General features: G+C 38.0%; 1 protein-coding gene across 1 annotated transcript in view; it reads right to left on the bottom strand.

The window, feature by feature from the left end:
• The window catches only part of Dennd4a (DENN domain containing 4A), a 75101-nt gene extending 51371 nt beyond the window's left edge, over positions 1 to 23730 (bottom strand). Inside the window, exons 1-8 of the mRNA XM_051156684.1 lie at positions 23589 to 23730; positions 21460 to 21791; positions 18405 to 18654; positions 12073 to 12142; positions 9649 to 9818; positions 8084 to 8325; positions 3834 to 3900; positions 2448 to 2506 (exon numbers count right to left, since the gene is read on the bottom strand). Of these exons, the coding sequence (XP_051012641.1) occupies positions 2448 to 2506; positions 3834 to 3900; positions 8084 to 8325; positions 9649 to 9818; positions 12073 to 12142; positions 18405 to 18654; positions 21460 to 21770 (1169 nt within the window). The 5' untranslated portion in view covers positions 21771 to 21791; positions 23589 to 23730. The remainder of the gene's footprint in view (positions 1 to 2447; positions 2507 to 3833; positions 3901 to 8083; positions 8326 to 9648; positions 9819 to 12072; positions 12143 to 18404; positions 18655 to 21459; positions 21792 to 23588) is intronic.
• Between the last annotated feature and the right edge of the window lie 1404 nt (positions 23731 to 25134).

Below are 25134 nucleotides of genomic sequence, written 5' to 3'. Positions count from 1 at the left end.
TGATCGTATGAGCTTCCTAGGCCATGGACTTGCAGCACTGTGTTCAAGCCTGCCCTGTTTGCTTCCCTTCTTCTATTGCTGTAGTGACTGAGACAGGGTCTCCTACGCAGCCCAGGCTGGTCTCCAATTGTTGGCCTTCTTGTCTTGACCTCCTGAGTGCTGGGGCTACAGATACTCACTAACAGAACTGCATACCTGCTTCACTTTATGTAAAAAATATATAATGTCCCCTCAAAAGAATTCAACTAGGCAAATGAATGCATGGTTAAAAGCTAACCCTTTCATAGAAAGATTTTTTACTTACTTTTGAGTAAGGATCTCACTATATAGTCTTGGCTGTCACGGGGCTCACTATGTTACAGGCTGGCTTTGAACTTATAGAGACCTGTCTACCTCACCCTCCCAAGTCGTAGGATTTTTTTTAAAGGTGTGCACCATCATGTCTGGCTTTAATTAAAGGCTTTTTATTATGGCTTCCTTTCACTGTGATTCTTAGGAAACAATATCTTTTCAGGTCTATCACCCTTAAGTAAGTATAAATATTAAAGTTCGGATTGATGAACAGAAACTCCTCACTATTATTATAATGATAATGGCATTAGGGAATCAAGATCAACAAAATGGTGAGGTACACCTACAAGGCAAATTAATAAAACAATAAGCTTAGATGTTCCATATGGGAAGAAAATATTGGAATAACCAAGTAATCCAGTGACCAATGAACATTTTGCCTGTATAATGCTAAATAACTGGTTTTACTGGGTTAACTTTTTATGATGAAGCAAAACTAATAATAAGGGTTTTTTTTTTGAAAAAATGAAAACATTGCCCGCAAAAAAACTTGTGTATTCTCAAAGCAAAAGTTATTCACAACAGCCAAAATATAGATGCTTCCTAATAGATAAACAGATAAAATGCAATGTATTCACACAATGAAATATTAGCTGGAGTGAAAGGAATGAAGTACCATAGCAACGCATGCTGCATCGTGACTGAACCTACAGACGCATTCAGTGAAGTCAGAAATAAAAAGACTAAAAATAGTATCATTTCATTTATATAAAATACAAACCTATAGAACAGTACAGTACATCAGCAGGTGCCTATGCTGCGCATGCATATGGAGTGTAGTCTGTGTGTGTGCGCGTGCACGTGTGTCCAAGCATGTGTGAATGTGTGTATGTGTTTCACTCCTTTTGTGTTTGGACACATATTTGTAAGAACAGACAGAATCAAGGCTAACAGAAAAAAAAAAAAAAAAAAAAAAAAAACACAGGGCTGGTTCTTTAGGATAAGTATTGTGCCCTAAATTTTACTACAATAATAGCTGCAGGGTTCTGTGAATGAAGTCATTGACTTGTATGCTTTGCTTGGATGAATGGTTGGGATGTAGACATTGTATCTCAACAATACGGTTACCTCAGTGAAGCCCTCCTGGCAATTTAAAATCATTTGTAATCAGTGTGTCCACTTTATTTTCAGCTCAGATAAGAAGCTCAAAAAACATTCATCACCCTGGGCTAAGGGCTAATGATGAAATCATCTGTAATTCTTACAAAATAATGTCAAAGATGGCAGCTGGTCTCCCTAAGGTGTGTACAATGTAATAGTTTAATTATAACATAACTATTTCTGACAGAAGAATTACATAGCTAATTAAATTTCAAGAGATGATATTATAGGGAAAGCATACTTTGTAATTTCTCTGAACTTTTGGAATGATGAAATATGTTCTGCTTAATACGTTTTTTTTTATTAATTTATTCTTGTTACATCTCAATGTTTTATCCCATCCCTTGTATCCTCCCATTCATAAGTTTTTTTTTTTTATTAAGTCTAAAATGCATTTGAGCCAGACAGTGGTAGCACACAACTTTAATTCCAGCAATCTGGGAAGTAGAGGCAGGTGGATCTCTGAGTTCAAGGCCAGACTGGTTTACAGAGCAAGTTCCAGGACACAGAGAAATTCTGTCTTGAAAAAAAATGTATTTAGATATAAAAATGAATTTCCATCATAATCTACTTGTATTCTCAATTATGTAATAGTAAGTACTTGATAGTAAGGATACACAGAAATACCAAACACTATTGTAAAAGCATTTCTTTCTTCTTAAAAATTGTAACCCTAATAGTAAGTAAAAAGTACCCGCTAAGAAACAGTTACATGAAAAGTACTTCCATTTGACATTTTAGCTAGGAAAGGCAATATGCATATTTGTTACTTTGGTTCACACTAGATTTAGAGAGCCAATTAGGTCAGGAGAAATGGTGCCTATTGCTCTTCGGGAGGACCAGAGTTCAGCACCCATGTTGGGAAGTTCACAACTACTTATAACTCACTTCCAAGAAACCCAACACCGTCTTCTGGACTCTGTTGGCAGCTGCACGGATGTGGGAATATGTACACACAGACTTAGAAAAACAAGTAGAAATGAAGCTTTACTTGCCTTAGTGGAAGAGGTGAAGAAACAGGCTGACTGAGAATCAAATTATCATGCGGTGATAACTGAAGATTTAAAACAAAGCATTTGAAATATAAAGATGCGCTCTGAACCACCACCCTCTGGTAACAGACATGGACTAATGATGCTGCCCATCAGGTTCCCCTGGTCAGCAGTGTAAGCGCAGTCACTGCCATGTGCATTCTCTAAAGTACGCCCTCACCCCCGGCCTGCTCCAATAACTTCTTACTGTGAATCCTATCTCTTCTGTCAGTAAGTTTATGGTCTGTAACAAATCCATGGGCTACCTGCCTTGTAAGCAGTCTTAATGGAATACAGCCATGTGGTTTTTCCCCACCACTCTCTAGCTGACTTTGTGTTATAACAACAGAGTTGAGCCCTGCAACAGAGACTGGATAACCTTCAAAGATTAATATTTATATAAGATTCATACCAGAAACACTTGCCAGCTTCTGCTATAAAACAATTCCATATGTATTTAGAGTAGACTGCTCCATTTCACACTCTGGCACTAAGTACCATAAAGTAATGAATGGATGTGCAAGCCAATTGTCAACACCATCACAAGTATGTTCTAGAAACTTTATCAATCAGTATCAATATTATAATGCAATTAATTTTACCAGCATTTTCAAATTTATACACATTTCTACAAATCAGTAAGTAAATATCTATTTGCCCAATGATTTCTACTACTAACAATACCACCCTCAGGGCTGTGGTAACCAGTAACACACATGGTGACAACACATTAAAATATTTCCTTTGTATGAATCATTTCATATATTAAACAACAGAAAATTTGAATTATCAAGACCCCAAACAAGATATAAGCAAAAGAGCAGAGATGCATTCAACTGTGAAAACACTTATCATCAATTACATTTCTCTGTTGTATCAAAGACACAGGCATCTCCTCCCTCCTGCAAAATATACACACAGCTATTCCTGATAACTATTCTAATACATTTAACAACTGTATGATTGTCAAAGGCCCAAACTTTAAAATATTCAGAAATAATTTAAGGGTAAAGTCATTCCTTGTGTATTTTTTTTTTTTTCTTGAGACAGACTCACTATGTAGACAAAGCTAGCCTGAAAGTGACTATGTAGGTAGCCCAGGCTGAAACCAAACTCTCAACCCTCCCGCCTCTACCTCCTAAGTGCTGGGATTACATGATTACACCACAAAGTCCCCTTCTATGGATGGCGTTAATAAAATATTAGAGCCCTAGTTCCAGCATCAAAGAACATCTGGTTTTCTCCAGGGCTCATTCTACTTTTCCCCACTTAAAGTTGTTATTTTTGGGTTATATGCGGATGGAGCCATTAATAATAATTTATATGGCCTTCATATTAAAAGAACCTTACCTGAACTAAAATCCGTGGCCTCTGAGGAGATGGAAAAGGAACTTTATGCATAAAATGAGAAATATGCCTTAAAAACAAAAACAGAAACTTGATTGATTCCAAAATGAGTATCATTTGCTACATGGTTAACATAACATCACAAACTCAAGCCCCTCAAGGCTCTGTGCACTTAAACTCCAAAGCCCCTAGTACTGTGAAAGCAAATTAACAACAAAAAGTTGTTTGTATCATTAAAGTTGCCTCTGCCTAAATCGACTAACTTTACATTAATAGCTGATCACAGTCAACAAAGTGTGCATTTTTACTGTCTCAAAACCATGTTTTCTTCTCTCCAAGCAGGTAATAGTCATTCTTACATTTGTGATACGTTTTTTAATTAATCCCTCATATTTTGTGACATAACATCTAAGGTACTAAAAAATGAATGAGTTTAAATGTCTGTAATGATGAATAAGCTGGAGGAGGTGATGTATACCTGTAGTCTCACCTACTCAGGAGGCTGAGGATCACCAGTCCAGGAGTTCAAGGCAGCCTAGACAACAAAAAGACTTCCCCATCTCAATAAGCCTTCTATTCAACGATGGATAAAAATATACATCAACAATATGGTTTTGTTTTTGTTTTGTTTATGGTGATATGGATCAAACCCAAATCCTTGCACATACCAGCAAGCATTTTCCCACTGAACTACATCACGTGGGTCTTAGGGCTACGATCCTGCTATACAGGCAAGGTTAGCCTTGAATTTGTAGTCCTCCTGCCTCTGCCTCCTGAGCACCAGAATTACACTCATTTACAAATCAACAAGTTTAGTTTTGAACACTATAGAAAGGGGAAAAAATAAAGACAAAAACATAAAAATATTTTATTCTCTTTGGGAATAAGCTGTCTTCTTGTATTGTTTTTCTTCTAAACATTATTTTAAATTTATCTTATTTTTAGACGTGAGATCACTACCAATGAATGGAGAGTGGACGAGTCATGGGTTTTAACTATGTACAAAGCTCCAAGTCCCTGCCACTACTTCAAATCTGGAAGCGGAAAAAAGACCAGAAGAATGAGTAGCCGAAGATGCGCATCTGTTTGATTATCTGAAGCAGTCAGGAAATCGGGACTTTTGTATGATACATGAAACTCTAAAGGTGCCTGAGACTCATTTTATGGTAACAGACTCCATCTGCCTTTCTCACACAGTTGCAATGGCAACGACTGTGCAAAAGCACTGTGAGTGAGACTGCTGACACCCGATCAAGAATCTAGGCAGGGTAAACCAGCCGGTGCTGTAGTTTACTGTTTTACTATTACACTGTAACAGTAAAAGAAACGTCAATTTTATCTAAGAATGTCTGTAATAGGGGCTGGAAAGATGGCTCAGCAGTTAAGAGCATTTGCTATTCTTGCAGAACTCAGTTCAGTTCCCAACACCTACATGGTGATTTGCCATCTATAACTCCTCTAACCTCCAAGGGCACCAGGCACACATGTGGTTCACAGATATACACACAGACAAAACAATCACACACATTAAATAAAAATGATAAATGAGACATCTGGAGCCGGGCAGTGGTGGTGCACGCCTTTAATCCCAGCACTCGGGAGGCAGAGGCAGGGGGATCGTTGTGATTTTGAGGCCAGCCTGGTCTACAGAGTAAGTCTAGGACGCTGTGAGCCAAGGATACACAGAGAAACCCTGTCTCGAAAAACAAACAAGCAAACAAACAAAACAAAAAAGAAAAAAAGAAAGAAAGAAAGAAAAGATGTCTGAATTAATGTATTTGAAATAGTAAGGCTGGAGAGATGGCTCAGAAGGTAAGAGTACTGGCTGTTTTTCCAAAGTTCCTGAAATCAATTCCCAGCAACCACATGGTGGCTCACAACCACCTATAATGAGATCTGGTGCCCTCTTCTGCACACATGCAGGCAGAACACTATTTTTAAAAAAAGATAGTAAATATTTGTTCTGTATCTTGACTCTGGAGCATTTATGCATTTAGAATATTCTGTGATAAAGGGGTGAGTACTCATAAAGCATTACTGTTGCATACAGAAGTATGGTGGCCATCTTGATTTTGCAAGAGCACTCACAGGACTGAGTTACGAGTCAGGCCTGCTGTTTTGTTCACACACGGAGTGTCATGTTTACTTGAAAGACGGGCAAGTTAAGCTTATCCAGTTTGAGTATTCAACAGATATTTTCCACATAAAAGTATGATTTTCACCATGACTTCAAGGAAGACAGCTAGAAATACTTGTTAATAATTAAATTCAATTTTCAAAGGAAAAGTAAGAATTTGTTACCATTAACCCAAAAGCTTCCTAATACTCAAAACCTTTTCTGAGTATCGGCAATGAGGCTAGGAGGAAGAAAACTTGTAGCGTGTATATGGTCCTGGTTTGATCCCTAGTATCACAATGAACTTGATCAAAAACAAAAACAAAACAAAAACTGCTGGCTAGCAAGAAAGGTACTTGCTGCCGAGCTTGATGACCTGAGTTCAATTCCCAGGACCCACATACTGGAAAAAGAGAACTGACTGCTGCAAGTTATCCTTTGACCTCCACATGTGCACCATGGCAAGAACATGCCAACATGCGTGCGCGCACACACACACACACACAATATATATATATATATATATATATATATATATATATATATAATTTTAAAAACTCTTCTGATGCCACAGATAGTGATATTAACAACTGATTTCCTTGTATTGAAGAAGACATTTGACTATATTCCAAAGATGTGTTTACCTCAATGAACAACTGTTGTCCAAATGACTAATACACAATGCTACAAGATCATGCGTGCATGAGTCAATATTCAGTCAAGACTAAGAGAGACCTTCAGATTTTAACAGAACACAGAAGAAAACTTTATCACTTAGGCTTCATATGGTGCATTACTAATAAGTTGGAAGAAATTACCATTTGTCAAGCTTTGGTATAATGCCAAAAAAAAAAAAAATCCTAAAATGACTAGTTAAGTGCCCCTCCCTTTTCTATTGACATGTCTGTGTCAGGCCAGATTTTCTTCACATACCTCAACAAAGACAAAACCTGCAACAGACTGAATGCAGAACCACGAATGAGAGCTCAGCTGGGCTCAATTAGCCAAGGGATTAAAAATGTAAAAACTCACTCTTCTCACTAACCTTTTGTTTTAAAAAAGTAACTTTTCAAAGAGATATTTAAACATGTAATTAGTTTATTAATTCTTAAATAAATTATAAATGAATAAATAAATTATAAGTAAGTTTTAATTTTTATTGCAACAAGATATCTGTTATTGAAAGACATAACACATAAAAAGCTCACTGAATCATCGTAAGATTTTAAAGGGGTTCTAATACCAAAAAATTTGAGAAGTGCTAGGTTTTGGACTATAAAAATGTGAACAGAAAAGAGCCCGGGATTATGGGAGCAATACTAGATTTGAATGCTTTTATGATAACTGTATTACTTCCCAACTCTAATCAGAGTCAGAAAATTCTGCCAAAGGGCTGAAGAGATAGATGGCTTGAAGTAGCAGAGGTCAAAATATGACTATCAGCCCTGAAAGACAGAAGTCAAGTCTACAGCAATGTCCCTAGAACTCCTTTGCATTATGTGTTACTACACAAAACATTATCCCATTTCAGTGCTGAGCAAATTACTAAAATTACAAAATGAAAAATAAAATGCCCTTATCAAATTTAAATTCTTTTAAATTCATATCTAAGGTGGGACTATCTTAAAGGTTAATAACACCTTAAATTACACATAGAAATTACAAATGCAGCTTTAGACTTTTAATTTCTTCAGGCTGCGGACGTGGCGCAATGACAAGGCACCTGCAGGGCAGTACTGCAAGAAAACCTAGTTCCAGTATTTCTCCAAACTAGCAGCTATAAACTTCATAAGAGTATTTTATGTTTATTCCAAATAATTCATTTCAAAATTAATTAAGACATTTTCTGGCAGAAATAAAATTGTTTAACAATATGAAACTTTATATGAATAAAATAACCAAGTGTTTTTCTGAAATAACTCTCAAGAAACCCAAGCTCCATATAAAATTTATTTAATTACTAGTGTAAATATACCATGGAAGGGGCTGAAAAATTTTTTTGAGACAAGGTCTCTCTACATAGCCCTGGCTATCCTGGAACTCACTATGTTGACCAGGCCTGTGTTAAACTCACAGAAATGTGCCACCATGCCCAGCTTGGAGTGTCAAATTTTAAACCATGAAACTTCCAACTTACTTCTCAATTGGAAGGGCATGAGGTCCAGAGATGGAATAACGATACAGAAAGGTCAGAAACTTTCTGAATGCATCAAAAAAAGGCCAGTGAGAAAGAAGACAGATGCATTTGTTAGTGTGAATTGTTCTAGAACTATCAGATTTTCCATCCACCAGAGACGTTAAACCCAAAAGAAGTCTCTGTTTTTCTGTAAGGTTCTCCTCAGAGTATGGTTCATAAAACTGAATAGCAGCACCATAGACCTGTAAGACAAGAATACATTTAATAAATATCCTTTATATCACTTATTCAAAGCATGACATCAGGTGACTAGTGGATGCTTGCTATGGGCAGGTAAGGTGCTAGGACTAGGAACACAGTGGTAAAATCAATCTTGCTTTTCTAAAAAAAAAAGAAAGAAAGAAAGAAAAAAAAGGCCTAGGTTTCCTAGGCTAGCCTCAAACTTGCCATCTTCTGCTTCAGCCTCCTGAGTACGGGGTTTACAGGCTGAGTCACCACCCTGCTGACTGCTTTCTTGACACATCTGTTAGCTATACAGTAATACCTTTATGCATCTTTATTATTGAAAACAGAGTATTTTGAGAAAAAAGAAAATAGAGATTTTGGTTAAAAAATATTTTTATTTTAATTATTTTTATTTTTAATTTTTTTAAAATTTATTTTTATGTATGTGAGTGCTCTCTAGCTACATGTATACCTGCATGCCAGAAGTGGGGATTAGAGGGTATAGATGGTTGAGAGCCACCATGTGGTTCCTGGGAACTGAACACAGAATCTCTGGAAGAGCAGACAGTGCTCTTAACCACTGAACCATCTCTCCAGCCCGTAAACTATATTTTTAAAATAAAGACTGAAAGCAGCGAGCCTTGGCATGGTTCCCATGCCATTAATCCCAGCACTAAGGAAGCAGAAGATCTAAACAAGTTCAAGAGCAGACTGTCTATATAAAAAAGGCTGTTTCAAAGCAGCAGCAACAAGGCAGATATCATCCCAATAGTTTTATAAGAAATGTTTCAAAATTATTTAGTAAGAAAGTGAGGTAAATCTGAACTGTGTACAATTCACTAAAATATTCTGTACCTTGATTTCCCTATGCACAATATGAGAATGCTGGTCTAGCTGATTTCGAAGCTCCCCTTCAACGAGAACTCTGCAATTCCAGGCTGGAGTGTAGCTTAGCAGTACAGTACTCACCTGGCAAGTACAAACTTTGATTCTTCATAGTAACAAAAAAGTCTATTTTGTAAACCACATTATGTTTTATACTTCCTCTGACGTTACTTAGGAGCCTTTCTAGCACAGACAATGACGCAACGAGGGATCAACAGGTGATGATGAGAAAAGTCTCCACTAATGTTAGAAACAAAACCAAAGCAACCATTTGGGAGGATGGGAAAACTCTCTTTTCTTGTCACTGGATATAGGAAATTCAACCAAATGGAAGAAATGTTTATTGATTAGTTCAATCTAGTTAGGGTTTAGTACTGTCTCTTGCAGTAGTATTTCTTGAAGCTTGTGACTTGAAAATGTACAAGAAATTAGCAAACTAGTAAAATACACCATACCTTTTCAGCTGAGGCTCCAGTTAACACAAATGTAGAAAACACAGGAAGAGGGTATTTGCTGTTTGGTGGCCAGCGTTCAATAGTTGCACCCATCGGCAAACAAAACAGGGGAACAGACTCCGGTAGTGAGAATGACTCGTAGTCTTCTTGAGGATATCTGCAAATGAGACCTGTGACAGCATCGGGAAATATTAGCTCACTGTCTCTTGGACATAGGAGTTTTAAGTTGAATGCCAATAAAAAGCCTTATTTCACACATCTAGAAGGTCCAAAAGTTGCATGAATGTTCATCACATAATTCTGAATGTGTCAGTAGGATTTATATAGATGTTAACCTTCAATAATTATAACTATTAATTGTTTAACATTTATCAAACTTCATCTACAAAGGCTAGGTTAGAAATAATAAGAAAAATAGTACTAAGAACACACACACCCCTAAAAAGTTGCCATACACTTTAAAGCATATATTTAACATTTTCAATATGGTTATTTGCATATATCTACTTTATCACTTTTATTACTCTAGAACCTTTTTATACATTATATATATATACATTATACATTATATATATATATACATTATACATACATTTCTTATAGGAGTCTAAGTGTAAATTCTTACACAAATGAAAGGCAACCCACAAAAGAGCGAAAACACAGATTTAGAATATCATTAGAACAGTGTCACCTCAAATTCAGCTTCTATATAATTCTCAATTATGCCAACTTATATGTAGATAGGAGTTTCAAGCAACCCAGTGTTTCACGTTAATCAACTCATGAAAATGGAATAGGTATCTTCCACTGATCATGCCCTAGAAACAGAGCTTTCTACTGAATATTGTGAGGTTAGAAACAGAAAACAGCACTGCCATCTTGGATGTGCTGTTTTCTATAGGATGGAAGGACCCAGAGGGTTCAGGAGCCCTGCAAGGAGACCATTAAGGCCAGCGGATCAGGACCCGGGGGGGCCCTGCACAAACTATTGCACTAACCAAGGACAATGCATGTAGTAATCTAGACTCCTTGTTCAGATCTAGCCAATGGACAGCTCATTCTCTATGGTTGTGGGGAGAGCAGAGACTGCCTCTGCTATGAACTCTGGTGCCCCTGATTTGATCACTTCCCCATGGTGGGGAGGTCCAGCGAGCACACAGAGGAAGGGGAAGCAGGCTATCCAGATGAGACCTGATATCCTGTGGCCATATGGTGGGGGAGGAAGTCCCCTTCTGTCAGAGGTCAAGGGGAGGGGAACAGGGCAGAAGAGGGAAGGAGGGTGGGAACGGGAAGATACAAGTGAGGGGATAACAATCGTGATATAATCCGAATAAATTATAATAAATTAAAATTAAAAAGAAAAGAAATAGAAAACAGGATAGTAGTGTATGCCTTTAACCCCAGCACTAGAGAGGCAAAGGCAGGTGATCTCTGAGTTTTAGGCCAACCTAGTCTACAGTCTGAGTTCCAGTACAGCCAGGGATATACAGAGAAGCCCTGACTTGAAAAAAAAAAAAAAAAACCAAATGAAACAGAGAGAGAGAGAGAGAGAGAGAGAGAGAGAGAGAGAGAGAGAGAGAGAGAGAATATATATGAATATATACGGGAAACAGGTTCATGACTGTGAAGTCCTTAAAGGCAGGCAGAAACTATTACTGGTTGTGCCATAAAAACAAAAGGATAAACTGGGAATCTGAACAGCTGGCTCTACTAACAATATCTCTGATTCTCAACAAACAGGACTCAGGCTATAGTCATCTGTATGGTGAAATAACTAGATAAACTAATGTTCTCTCTGGAATCACATGCCAGCCAGCCAGTGAGGCCCCCTGAGGCCCCACAGGAACTGTTCTACTCTCTCAGGTCATGATGCAACAGTGCAGCTGTAAAGCAAGAATAGAAATACTGGAGAACTGTGGGCCCTGGAAAGTCAAAAGGATAAAGAGTCAAGGGCTCTAATTTTAAAAGGTTGAATCTGCTACCATGTAAATCAGATCAGTATGTTTGACATTTTGAGGTCTCTTAAAGTGAAAACTTTATCATTATAAAATTGCAAATTTGTTTAAAATACTATTCATTATCATGAAATATAGCCATCAAGTTTGACTAAATTAATGTAAATATTAAAGAAGCATCTTTTTCATACTTTGCACTGGTTTAAAAATGAAAGAGAATTGGCATGTACTCAACTTGTTATTTAAACAAAAGGCTCAAAAAATTCATCTTTTCAAAGTGATCTTTCATGCAGCATTCAAAACACTTTAAGACAAACTGAGACTCAAGAGACAGGGGCTGGAGTGTGAGTCCTGACACTAACACACCTTAACATGGCACACAGCCTGGTCCAGGCAGGTTCTGTCTTTAACCTTACGGTACCCACAACCTATTTCTACATAAAGTATCCCCCCTCAAAATCACACTTACCTGCTTTGTAAGACACAGTGTTTGTCTTTGCCACTGATTTCTTATAGCACAAGTACACTGCAGACCCCCACTGGAGAGAGAAGGACGAACAGCAGTCAATGTTAAAGGCAGCAGCTTGATGAAAATGGAGTCTCTGTGAGCCCTGCAGGACATACTAGCTGCCTAGCTCTCATCTGCTAGCTATTCTCACCGTGCTATTCTGTTAGTATTTTATTAGGATCATTCCTTACTTTTCTTCCAGAAGATTTGACAATTCCCTTCTTCATTATAGCATGAAAAACTGACCCTTTAAAATAAAACTAAGTCACAAAAATTTAGACTTTATTCTAAGTTCCAAGCTTGGGCAGAAGTATCAACGACCATTCTTGGCTGAAAAATAAGAAAATAACCATTTAACATTCTTCCAATAATATTTTTTAGAAAAGAACTCAAGAAAATTTAACAACTAGACATCATTTTTAAGAAGCTCTCCTCTAAATATTAAATATGTAAAAAGGACTAAGTAGTACTTAAGGGAGTAAATGATAATATCTGACATTTATATATCATTTGCTATTGTTGTAGGCATTGACAAAAGTTCTTTCTAATACTAATTCATTTATTTTTCAAAAATGCCTATGTAGCTTAAAAAAAAAAAAGCACCATTTTATCCATAGTCTTATAACTTAGGAAACTGAGGCAAAAATAGTGAAGGAATTTGTCCATGGACACATGTGAGATTCAAACCTAAGCAGGTTGGCTAGAGTCTCTGCTGACCACACTCTAACAAGGCCTCTTTATTCTCTGCAGAGGAGAATACATGCTCTGTGGCAATAGAGAGACTACTGTCTCAGTAGGAAAAAAAGAAACACATTCTGGTTTTAATTTCAATGACAAAAGTTTAGCTAGAATACCTTGATTAGTTAATGAGACTTAGAAACAGTTCTAATGGAAATATTAATTACTTCCGATCCAAAACAAATACATAAATACATCCACAAAATAAAACTTCCAAATAGGAAAATACCAAGTATCTGTAAGCTTGTATAGTGATGCTAAAATACCAGCGCAAATCTGAAATGTTGTACACTACACTCCATATTCATAAAGAAGTTAAAAAACATCATTTGCCCTAATTATTACTATATATATAGCCTTTTAAAAGTATCTGTGAACCAAACGTGGTGGCTTGTGCATGTAATCTCAGAACTTGGGAGAGTGAGGCAAGAGCATCTACAGAGAGAATATCGTGTATGGACGCATTGCCTGTCAATTAAAAAACTTATGGTCTATAGGAAAGGGTAGAATGGAAGATGGGACACTCAGCAGGCAGAAAAGATTCTGGGACAGAGCCAGGAGTAAGAGAGTCACTCAGGATAATGTGAGGAGGACAGACATATGGCATCTGAGCAGAGGTAACCAGCCACATGGCAGAATGTAGATTAGCATAAGTGGATCATATTAAGTTATGAGTTAATCAGGTAACAAGCCTAGCTGTATGGCCTAGGTATTTGTAAATGTATTTTAGTCTCATGAGTCATTATTCCGGGAGCTTGGGGTTGAGACAAAAAACATGCACCCTACAAGAATCACCATGAGTTAGAGGTTAATTTGGCTACCACCTAGTGAGGTTCAGACCAGGCTGAGCTACAGAATGATACCTTGTCTCACCCCTGGACCAGCCCCACCCTCCCAAAATTCTATTTGCTACCATGATTTTTTTCTACTATAATCTCTTCAACAGATACATAATATTGCTAAAGCATAATAATCTACAAACACATTTTCTATATATTATTAGTTACAATAAAAAATGGGGTGGCAAATCTATAGGCAAATTATGATTAAGTTATATATTGTCAGTAGCCACTTTTCAAATTGTTTCTTATAGAAGTGGCTCGTGTGACTTTGCATTAACCACCAAAGGGACCCACTGATATTGCCATTAAATAACATAACATCTGTACAGTGCTTGTTTATATGCGCTGACAAATTAAATCTGAAAATTGGTAAAACTTCAATTCTTAACAAAGTTATAAGGTGACAGGAACATAAATTAGTTAACATTTTCCTGATATAAATCTTGGAAGTGGCTCTCTCACCTCTCTCCTTCTCTCTCTTCCTCTGTCTCTGGAGTACCCCTCCCCCCTTTCCTTCTCTCCCCATGCTCACTGAATAAACCTCCATATAATATAAAAAAATATTGGAAGTGAACATATACTTTGATCCAGGAATTACAGGCCACACAACAGGACATTAGCAGTGTGGCACAATGCTTAGCTCTTGCTTCTGCAGTTTTATAGCCTTGGTCTGAGTCTTACTTCACCAACTTATTGAAGGTGTCGGTATAACCACATTTCTATGCTTAAATTTCCTTCTCTAAAAAATGGGGGTAAAATACCTACCCAGGATCACTGGCAGGAGTGAAGAAACAGTTAAAATACCATACAGCACATAGGTACTCAGTAAATACAACTTACTTTATGTAAAATTTAGTTATATCAACAGCTTGCTTCTAATATTAAATATCAGAATTTCAATGTCTTATGGTAGAAGACAGAACAAAGTATAGCAAACTCATCCACTACAGCAATCATCATTAATAAATGTTATACTTACTAGCCTTCCCTCATCTACACATTCACTTTTCATAGTTCAGTCGCCTGTGGTCAATTTGGTCATACTGACTCCCCCTTCCACTTCACCCCAGCTCCCCTGGATCTCCCTTAACTCTTAAATTCATATCCTCTTGTTTGTCTTTTTAAAACTAGCTCCAATTGGTGCTCCCTATATGTGCATGGGTGTGAGGACATCACCTGGACCATGGGCAACCTGCTAGTGGCCACATCTTCAAAGAACACTTACTTTCAGGGCTGGAGAGATGGTTCAGCAATTAAGATCCCTAGTTGCTCTTCTAAAGGACACAAATTTAATTCCCAGCACCCACATGGCAGCTCACAGCTTTTTGTAATTCTAGTCCCAGGGGATTTGATGCCTTCTTCTGGCCTCCATGGGCACCAGGCACACACACTTGGTACACAGATGTATATGCACTTAAAGCAAACATAAATAGTAAACAAAAGCAAAGAAGTTACTCTCAATTCTCCCAGCAGTCATCAACTGCCAAAAGATCTTTAACTAGAGATAGGGCCTCATCGGCACCTCTCCCATCAATTTAGAAGTTTTAACCTGCATGGCGTCTGTGACGGGAACTTGCACTATCCTGCTCCATCCTGCCTAGGACATGAATCATCCCTTTGTCCAGAATATACTTGCAGTGTTTGCTATCTGCCCATTACTCACCCAGCAGCAACAGCAGTGCCTGTGTTTGAGAAGCCCTCATCATACTTAACAATGGCTCCAACATATCAGAGTAGTGATGTTGGCTACTGTTCTACTGCTTGGTTATGTTTCATTACTAGTTACTGCTGCTAATCTCTTACCATGCTTTATGCTTAAGTTAAATTTTATTATAAATACATATAGGAAAAAGCATAATAGCTATAAGGTTAAGTGTTATTCAAGAATCCAGGGGAAAGGTCAGAGACTTGGCTCAGTAGTTAAGAGCATGAACTTCTCTTGCAGAGACCTAAGTTCCTGGCAATTACATCAGGCAGCTCACAAGCCTGTTACTCCACTGCAAGAAATCCAAAGCTTCTGACCTTCGTGAGCACCTGAACTCATGTGCACATACCCAAACACACACACACATACATAATTAAAAATAAACTTTTTAAAAATCATGAGCATCACTAGGATTCTTGGAATGTGTTTTCCATAGGTTCAGGGGAAGCTGTATACATTAAAAGATGTTCAATCTCCACAACAGCCAAAAAGTATACTTAACTCAAGACATTAACGGACAGCAATCAATGCTGACAAGGAATAGGACTAAAGAAGGGGCGCTCATATAGACTAGGGCTAGAGAAACAGAAATCAACACCAGTTTTCAAAGCAATCTGTCAGCCTTTCAAATGACTTGGCATACTGATGGACTCATCAATTCTACTTCTTTTTTTTCTTAAGAGTTACTTATTTATGTGTGTGAGAGCTTGCCTGCATGTATATATGTGGACCCCATGCATGCCCGACACCCCTGCAGGACAGAAGAGGGTGTCGGGTCACCTGGGAACTAGAGTTACTGATTGTTGTGAGATGCTATGTGGGTGCTGGGAACCGAACAGGGGTCCTCTGCAAGAGCATCCAGTGCTCTAACCCTGGGCCATCTCTCAAGCCCATAATTCTATTTTCAATTACTTGTTCTTCCAGTGTTATTTTAAACCATTCACAGAAAAAGGCATAGGGTCGTCAAAGTTTCACTGCTGGTAATATAAAAACGGGAACTAACTGGTATTTATTACCCTATATTTGTAGTTTCTGAAATAGTTTGTAAGTATTAAAAGAAAGTACAAAGTTATATAAACTAAGATGAGCAGTAAGAAAAACTTGCTTTGAAAAGAAATTACATACCCATCCCCACACACACACAGACACACAAATTAATAAATGAGACCAGGAGTGGTTCCACATACCTTTAAAAGCTTGTTTTGAATAGAAATCACACACACACACACACACACACACACACACACACACACACACACATTAATAACTGGGACCAGGAATGTGTCCACACCCCTTTAATCCCAGCACATGAGAGGCAGAGGCAGGTGATCTCTGTAAGTTCAGTTCAGTCTACCCAGTGAGACCTGTCTCAAAAAACAAAACAAAACAAAACATAAAAACCAAAAACCAAAACCAAACCAAATAAATAAGTAAATATAACTTTTTAAAGATAATTATGACTTAGATCAAGCTTACGACAATGACGTGGTTAAAAGGTGATCAAGTTCAAGGTATGTTTTGAAATTAGAGTCACAGAGTTTATAGGAGAATGCAATAAACAGAAAAGAAAGGTTCATATTTTTCCAAGACTTGTTAGTCTCAGTAAGTTTAAGAGTAAAATTTCCATTTTTTAGACAAGAAAGACTATGGCAGTAAACAGATCTGAGAAGATAAATCAAGGTTTTCACCACAGATCATGTTACATTTGAGGTGCTCTATTAGGTAAGATAACAGGAGACAGTCAATCAGAGGAGCCTAGTCAGATACAGAAACTTAGAAGTCACCCATATATTGTATTAAAATAATTAGATTAAAAAAGGAGTGACCGCGGTTGTGAAGATACATGCACTGAGGACTCAGCCCTGGGCATTCCACTGCACAGGAAGAAGAAAGTCAGAGCAGGAACAACTGGTGAGTTAAGAGAGAAGTGGATCGAGTACATTGGTGCATCATCTTTTCTTGCCATGGTAGATGGAAACAAATTCAAGACCTAAAAAAATGAGACAAAGAACTCATCGCTGAATACAAGAAAAATCTTGGGATGAATGCAGTAAAAAACTTAAGAGGAACTGGGCGTGGTGGTCCATGCCTTTCCCAGCACTTGGAAGGCAGAGACAGGCGGAGCTCTGTGAGTTCAAGGCTACCCTGGTCTACTGAGTGAGTTGTAGGACAGCCAAGGCTACACAGAGAGAGCCTGTCCAGAAACAACAACAACAACAAACCCAAACCAAAAGCGTAACTGGAAACACCCAAAGTGAAGGATTGGGTAAAATATATTCAACTCTTTCTTGCAGGGGATAGGGTTGTGACAAGGTCTCAAGTAGCTCAGAGTGGCTTTGAACTTGCTATGTCTATGTAGCCAGTGATGACCTTGAATTCCTGATCCTCCTGCCCCAACTCCTGAGTGCTGTAATTATCAGTAAGCTTCACCACATGCAGTGTGTGCAGTGCAGGGCTTAGGCAGGCCAGGCCAGGCCAGCACTACTCCAACTCAGTGACGGCCCCCCACTCCCACCCCCGCCAAGATATATTCAGCTCTTGAAAGTTTTGCTATTAAGAAGGTGAAACAGGACAGTGGAAGAGAGGGGACTATGGAACCAAAAATGTTTATAAAGATGGTGATCTTGTATCAAGTTTTGCATTCATCTAAGAGAAAGAAACTTGATGGTGAACAAAAAAATTACAGAAGACTTCCAGAGCTCTGTCCTTAGAGCTATGTATGCACAGGATCCAGGATGCAAGAATGGGTGCAGGGAGGCAGCCACGGTGTTAGTAATACGGAAAAGTTATTTAAGGTAAAAGGAAGAGGAGGAGTAGAACTGAGCTTCTTATACAGTTTCTGTGAAAGCACAGCTAAAGCACTTTCGAAAACAATAAAATACACAACATCCTTAAAAAACATTTTTCAAATCTGTTACACTATTTTGTTTTCAAGACGTTTTACAATTAAGCATTTCTTCACTGGCGAGTGACTAATCAATCATATTAGTGCCAAAGAACTGACTTACCATACTATTGTTGAGATTCTTGTCGACTTTGCAGAACGTGTGTGGTGGACTTTCTCCTTTACTGGGTATAATAATGCATATGTCTGTGACAGCCAGGGTGTTCTGAGTCATGTTTTCGGAGGCTCTTCGGTAAGTGATGTAGACCCTTTGTGATGAGGTGCTGCCGCTAATATTGGCAGGCCGTCCATAGGGAGTGCTCTGGATAATCTCACAGCCCTGTTTTAATCTTTCTTTCCAGTCATATAATACCCTAAAACATAATTTTAAAAAAGTAATACACAAGTTCCCTCACACTTAAAAGGTAGCACTCTCAAGTGTCATGGCTCATCCTAAAGTGCAGCACGGCATAAACTGTGTGTGTTGATATACACCAATGCTTCCACACTCAGGAAGAGGAGGCAGGAGGATCAGCCTAGGCTACAAAATAACTTCCAAGCCACGCCTATCTGCGATTCTGTCACACTCTATCTTAGTGCAAAAGGGCTGGGTGTATCCTGCCTCATTCTTCACTTTGACTCTTTCCCGTTAAGTTCTTTACTAAATCCTACAACTTATTTTAAGACTAAATTGCAGAGTCCTATACTAAAGGTTAACTGTTTCCCTATTAAACCTTTAAATAATGTAAGGAAATTTCATATAAAGCTTTGCACTTACTAATATAACAGAGTAGCAGTAATTAGATACAATGACACTTAGTGTTCAGCATTTCACTTATTTATTAATATATTTACTTACCTATCTTCTATAAAATCAAAGACATTCTATGGGAAATGTGTATTTTAGTCAAAGTTAAATCTACAGAAGGTTGCACAATTAGATAGTACCTTCTTGAATACTTTTACTATATTCCAATAAAGGTTTGTAAACACAAAGGAGTTTTTTATTTTAATCTATATTATTTAAAATGCTACTGCTAAGCATTGGGCAGCATTTAACCTCTGAGAGCCTTGCATTGCTGAGTTATAAAATCAAAACTTGGGACAGTGCAATGGCTCAGTGGGTAAAGGCACTTGTCACAAAGCTTGACAACCTGAGTTAGATCCTGCAACCTACATGGTAGAACATACATGCACATGCACACATAGAACAAAGACAGAAAAACAGAGACACAGACAAGTTAAATCAATTTCCTGTCTTCTAAAGTTATGATGATGAGAGAAACTATCATAAAGAATGGAGAACTGACTGGAGAGATGGCTCAGCAGTTAGGGTCATTGGCTGATCCTCCAGAGGGCCTGGGTTTAATTTCTAGCACCCGCATGGTGGCTGACACCTATTTGTAACTCACTTCAGGTATCTGACGCCCTTCTCTGGCTTCCCTGGGCACTAGGTACACATGTGGTGCACAGATACAAATGCTGGCAAAGCATGTATACACGTAAAATAAGTTCTCTGGTATTTGTCGTTCTGTTTTTTGTTTTTCCAGACAAAGTTTCTTTGTATAGTCCTGGCTGTCCTAGAACTTGCTCTGTGGACAAGGCTGGCCTTCAATTCACAGTGATCCGCCTTCCTCTGCCTCCCTGAGTGCTGGGATTAAAGGTCTATATGTGCCACCACTGTCCAGCAAATTTTTAAACGGAAAAAGACCTAATGAAGGCCTACATTAAAAATTTGTAAAGAACTCTATCAATAAAAACAGAACCCAATTAAGAAATGGGTAAAAGAGCTAAACACACATTTCTCAATGATACTTGCCAATAAGCACATGGAAAAAATATTTAGGATCATCAGCAAACACAAGAATGCAACTTAAAATCATAACGTGGTTTCATTTCATACTCACTAGGACAAATATCATCTAATAGCAACATGAAGCGTTATACAGACCGTGAGGAAATCAGAGCCACACCCTGTCAGTGGGAACGAGCAGTGCTTTTGACGCTGCTCTAGGAAAGACTCTGGAAGCGCCTCAACAGGTTAAGTACAGAATTATATGATCCCGAAATTCCACTCCCAAGTATATACAAACAACAAAACACGTCCACATAAAAACTTGTACATGAATAATCATAAAGGTAGTATTAATAATAGCCTCAAAGTATAAACAGGCCAAATATCTATCAACTGGTAATACAATAAATTATAGTGTAGCCATATGTTGGAACACTACTTGGTCATATAAAGGAACAAAGTACCAGTACATACTACAACATGGATGAACCTTAAAAACATGTTACGTGAAAGAGGCCAATTACACAAGGCATATACAATACAACTCTATTTGCATGAACTGTCTCAATTAGGCAAATCTATAAAGCAAAGAAGAAAACTGTGATTGCCTAGGGCTGTGAAAGTTAGGGAAATTGGACAGCACACACCAATGATGGCAGGGTTTCTTTCTGACATGATAAAAGTGTTCTAAAATATGTTGTGGTGATAGTTGGACACCTCTTATTATACTGAATTATATGCTTCAAATGGCTAAGACTTCATAGCATATAATTATCTCTCAATAGGTTGTTATAAAGAGAAAAGAACCCCCAAATCCAATATAGTAAGGCTCTAATTTACCCCAAAATTCTTATTTCATACATGGTTAAGCATCCATCTTTATTTATGTATTTGTGCCTGCAGTTTCATTTATTTCAGACAGGAGTTTGGGAAGGTCTGGGCAACATAGAACCTTAACTGGAAAAAAAATTCAATGTAAACCTTGTGATGATGGTAATACATTAATTTTCTGGTATCCTATGCAAATATATTTATTCTCTCTCTTGTATCTAACAAGAAGGTGAGCACTAGGACTCACAGGGCAGAGATGGAGACAGAGTGAATATAGAATTCTGGGTATGTATCGCTTTATTTTTAATTTTCCCTTCACACCTCCCCTTTATCATATAGTAGGGGCAGAAAAGGTTCTCACTATGTAGCCCAAGCTAGCCCCAAACATACCAATCTTCCTGCCCTAGCCTGCCAAGTGCTAGGATTACAGGCATATAGACTACACCTAGGCAAATGTGCTTGTTTCAAAATTGTTATTAATGACCAGTTAACTTCAAAATCTACAAGGCATATAATTTGAATTAATAACAGTAATTCATTAAAAAATACTTACCCCAGATCTGTAAGTGGAGGTTTATCTCTCCCTCTTTTATAGCAAAGGTAAATCTGGGGTCCCACAAGACTTCCGTTATTGAGATCTGCTGATAATCCAGTTGGGGTGACATCGATGCACATGTAACCCCGTGGCGCCTCCTCCCCAAGGGATGTGATGATGACAGAGACATCTGTGATGGGCTCTTTGGGTTTAGCTACTTTGTGACAGGCATCATGAAAGTGAATTTCTTCTTCAAGAGGCTTTGAAACGTCAGTTAAGCCTGCTACAACAAAGTAGTCAGCAACACGAGGCCCCTTGTCTTCAATCATCTTCCATTACAAAGTTTACATCTAAACAAACAAACAAACAAAAGATCTTATTCCATAGTCTGCCCAGTCAAAAGTACAAATCTACAAATATGCAAGTTCTGCTCACACCAGTACAGAAATGAAAAACATGCCTTTTTATTATAAAACTAATGCAGGAATTTCCAATTTTGGTATCAGGGAGACCTAGAACATCATCAACGGCCCTTTAAACATATAGATAAACCTTAAAAATATAATGTAAGTTCCCATAGTATCAAAACATTGAGGGAACCAAACACCAAAATCTAATCTATAAGCTAATGTGGAGTAAGAAAATCTGTTATCTCCTCAATAACCAAGGAGTTGTGTTTTAAAAGGCAGTAAAAGGGCAGGAACATGGCTCAGGAACCAAATCAGACAGGAACTGGAACGGAGTCACTCACAAAAACCCAAAAGCTCCAAATGAGTAGACTATTGTTTAAAGAGCTGGTTTAACCCTACCCATTGGGCTCGGGGTAGCTCAGCGGCAGAGCATGTGTGAGGCCTGAATCCAACCTGAAGCCCTGGAACAAAACACTCCCTATCCACTGACACCAGGACAGAATGAAGTTTGTCTCAATGCATCCCCAGCCTCTGCTGCAGAAGATTCTGGAGCTTGAACTTAAGCCATTTTTAAGGTTCTAGGAAGCTCTGACAGGGACCAGGGATACCATCTAGTGCCTGTCTTACATCGGTCTTGGTTATAAAAGGCAAAGAAAAGGATTTTAAGATCAAACAAAGTAGGTATGCATATCACATAGCCTCTTTTTCACAGTTACAATCTATATGACATACAGGGCACAGAGATGCCTATAGCATATATTTTATGTATGTAGAAAGGGAAATACTAAAGTTAGTAGTCATTTGCTTAACCCCAGGATTCCCAAAAGAGCTCCTGAACAATAAACCCTATTTTACCACCTAATAACTAGAAAACTCCACATGTTCTAGAAAATGCCAGTTCAAATTTAACAACTTTTCCTGAGGGTAAAACCCTCTACACTGGACTGAGGAGTCAGCTCAGTGGGTAAGGTACCTGCAGTATAAGTGGATGACCTGAGTTCAGATCCCCAGCACCAGGTGAAGGTGATAAAAATATTATTTTATAAAATTCTTTTAAAAACGAATAAAATATTGTATTAAATTTATATCTCTGTAACTAGTATTTCACTTATTTTATTTTTTATTTTCATTTATTTTTGGTTTTTCACGACAGGGTTTCTCTGTGTAGCCTTAATTGTCCTGGACTCACTTTGTAGACCAGGCTGGCCTCGAACTCACACAGATCCACCTGCCTCTGCCTCCCAAGCCTAGGGAGGCACCACACTAGGCTTTAAAATGTTTTAAAGCATAAGACACTTTCACAGGTTTTTCTTTCTCCTCACCCCACCAGGGTCTCACTATGTAGCTCTAGCTTTCCTGGAACTTACTATGTAGACCAGGCTGACCTCAACCTCATATAGATCCACTTGCCTCTACCTCCCAAGTGCTGGGATTAAAGGTGTGCACCACTATGGAAGACAATGCTAGTGTTTCATAGAAGATATATATTTGTACCTCAGTAAAATTCAAGACCAGGCTAAGTAGTCTACTATCCTGAAGTGGCGAGAATGGAAGGCAGCAGCTTGCAAAGAACAAGGCAAGTACTCTGCCACTAAGACAGATGCATTCCCCAGCCCTAATATTTCATTTTAAGTGCAATCTATTTTCTGTGAAAATAGAAATCAAGAAGGATGTGTGCTCTGTTCATAAGAAACACAAGATAACTAAGTTGGAAAGCCATTACAAAAAGGTTCTTACCCAATCAGCGACTAATGGAGATTGGTTTGTTTCTCTCCCTTTCAATCTCTGGCCAATCCAGATGCTTTTTACTTATCTCACTCCATTAGGTCAAAGTAGGTAAGCATGTGCTACCCAGACTGCCTCTAAAGAAGAGGTGAGAATGAAAATCTGAGGGAATATTACACACACACACACACACACACACACACACACACACACACACCATACATATTATACCAATGCCAGGTATAGTTACACACACTTGTGACTCCAGCTTATAGGGAGTTGAGAATTATGAGTTTGAGATCTGTCTAGGCTATTAAAAACAAGTATCAAGCCCAACATGGTGCCGCACGCCTTTAATCCCAGCACTCGGGAGGCAGAGGCAGGCAGATCGCTGTGAGTCCCAGGCCAGCCTGGTCTACAAAGTGAGTCCAGGACAGCCAAAGCTACACAGAGAAACCTTGCCTTGTTTTTTAAAAAAAAAAGTATCAACTACTACTGAAATTTCCAGATATGATCAATAATCACACTCAGACTTATATATGGAAGTTGTCAGTACCACAATGGAAGAGATGATTAAATAACTGTAAGAAATTTTCTACTGGATTTGAACTCACAATCCTCCTGCTTCGTTTTCCTGAGTACTGGGATTTCAGACAGTGAATTTTCCTCCCCTCCATGACACAGCTTTCATCACCTTTCAATACATTATTTTATAACGCCTGACACAGTTATCACATAATAAGTATATCCCAAATACTTAAAGTGCTGGCAAATTAAAATTTCAGTGTTTAACACAGAAAAAAGCCAACTGAAACAAATCAGTGAAAAACAAAAACTACTCACACATTACTGAAGTTTATGTTGGAAAAGAACAGCTCCCAGCTGTGTCAATTCTTCAGGCCTCAGGATTGAAGAAATACTGTATCAAAAAGAATAGGAATTGAGGTTATTTAATTCTGATAAAATATTCCTCCTAATATATCTGTGGATACTTAAAGATCTACTACTAATAATTTTACAATAAATATCAGCTTCTTTATAAAACACATTTTAGCCAAGAATACATACAGACTTGAAAAGAAATAGACATAGGGGAGTACGAGCGAGAGAAGAATAACATATAAGACAAGGTGCATGTGTGTAAAAGCCAGGAAACGGAAATAATTTTAAATGCCTGTTCCTAGGGCGCTTATGTACAGTGTCTCATTCCTAAGGCAAAAATACCTATTTAAGACAATTTAAAAGTAGGCTCAGAAAAGTTCCTATACATGTTTCAAATAAGTCCAATGTTCAAAAGATTTTTCCTTTATTACAAATGTTTAAAACTATCTTACTGTAACTGGCACGTCAATCCTTAACAACAGATACGACAGGGATAGGATAAAAGAACCAAAGTTGGGCTAGGAATGCTGTTCAGTGACAGAGCACTGACCCAGTCAACACAAGGTTCCATTTCTAGCACTACAGAAAGACAAACAAAAATCCCAAGCCTTTGGTACAAAATGAAAAGCCATTCTGTGTTGTGGGACTCAGCATGCCACTGCCATACTTCTTTAGA

This window comes from Acomys russatus, chromosome 14 (genome assembly GCF_903995435.1).
Source record: "Acomys russatus chromosome 14, mAcoRus1.1, whole genome shotgun sequence".
Classification (NCBI taxonomy): domain Eukaryota; kingdom Metazoa; phylum Chordata; class Mammalia; order Rodentia; family Muridae; genus Acomys; species Acomys russatus.
The sequence above is the reverse complement of the archived record's forward strand: the minus strand, read 5'-3'. Positions and strand labels throughout refer to the sequence as shown.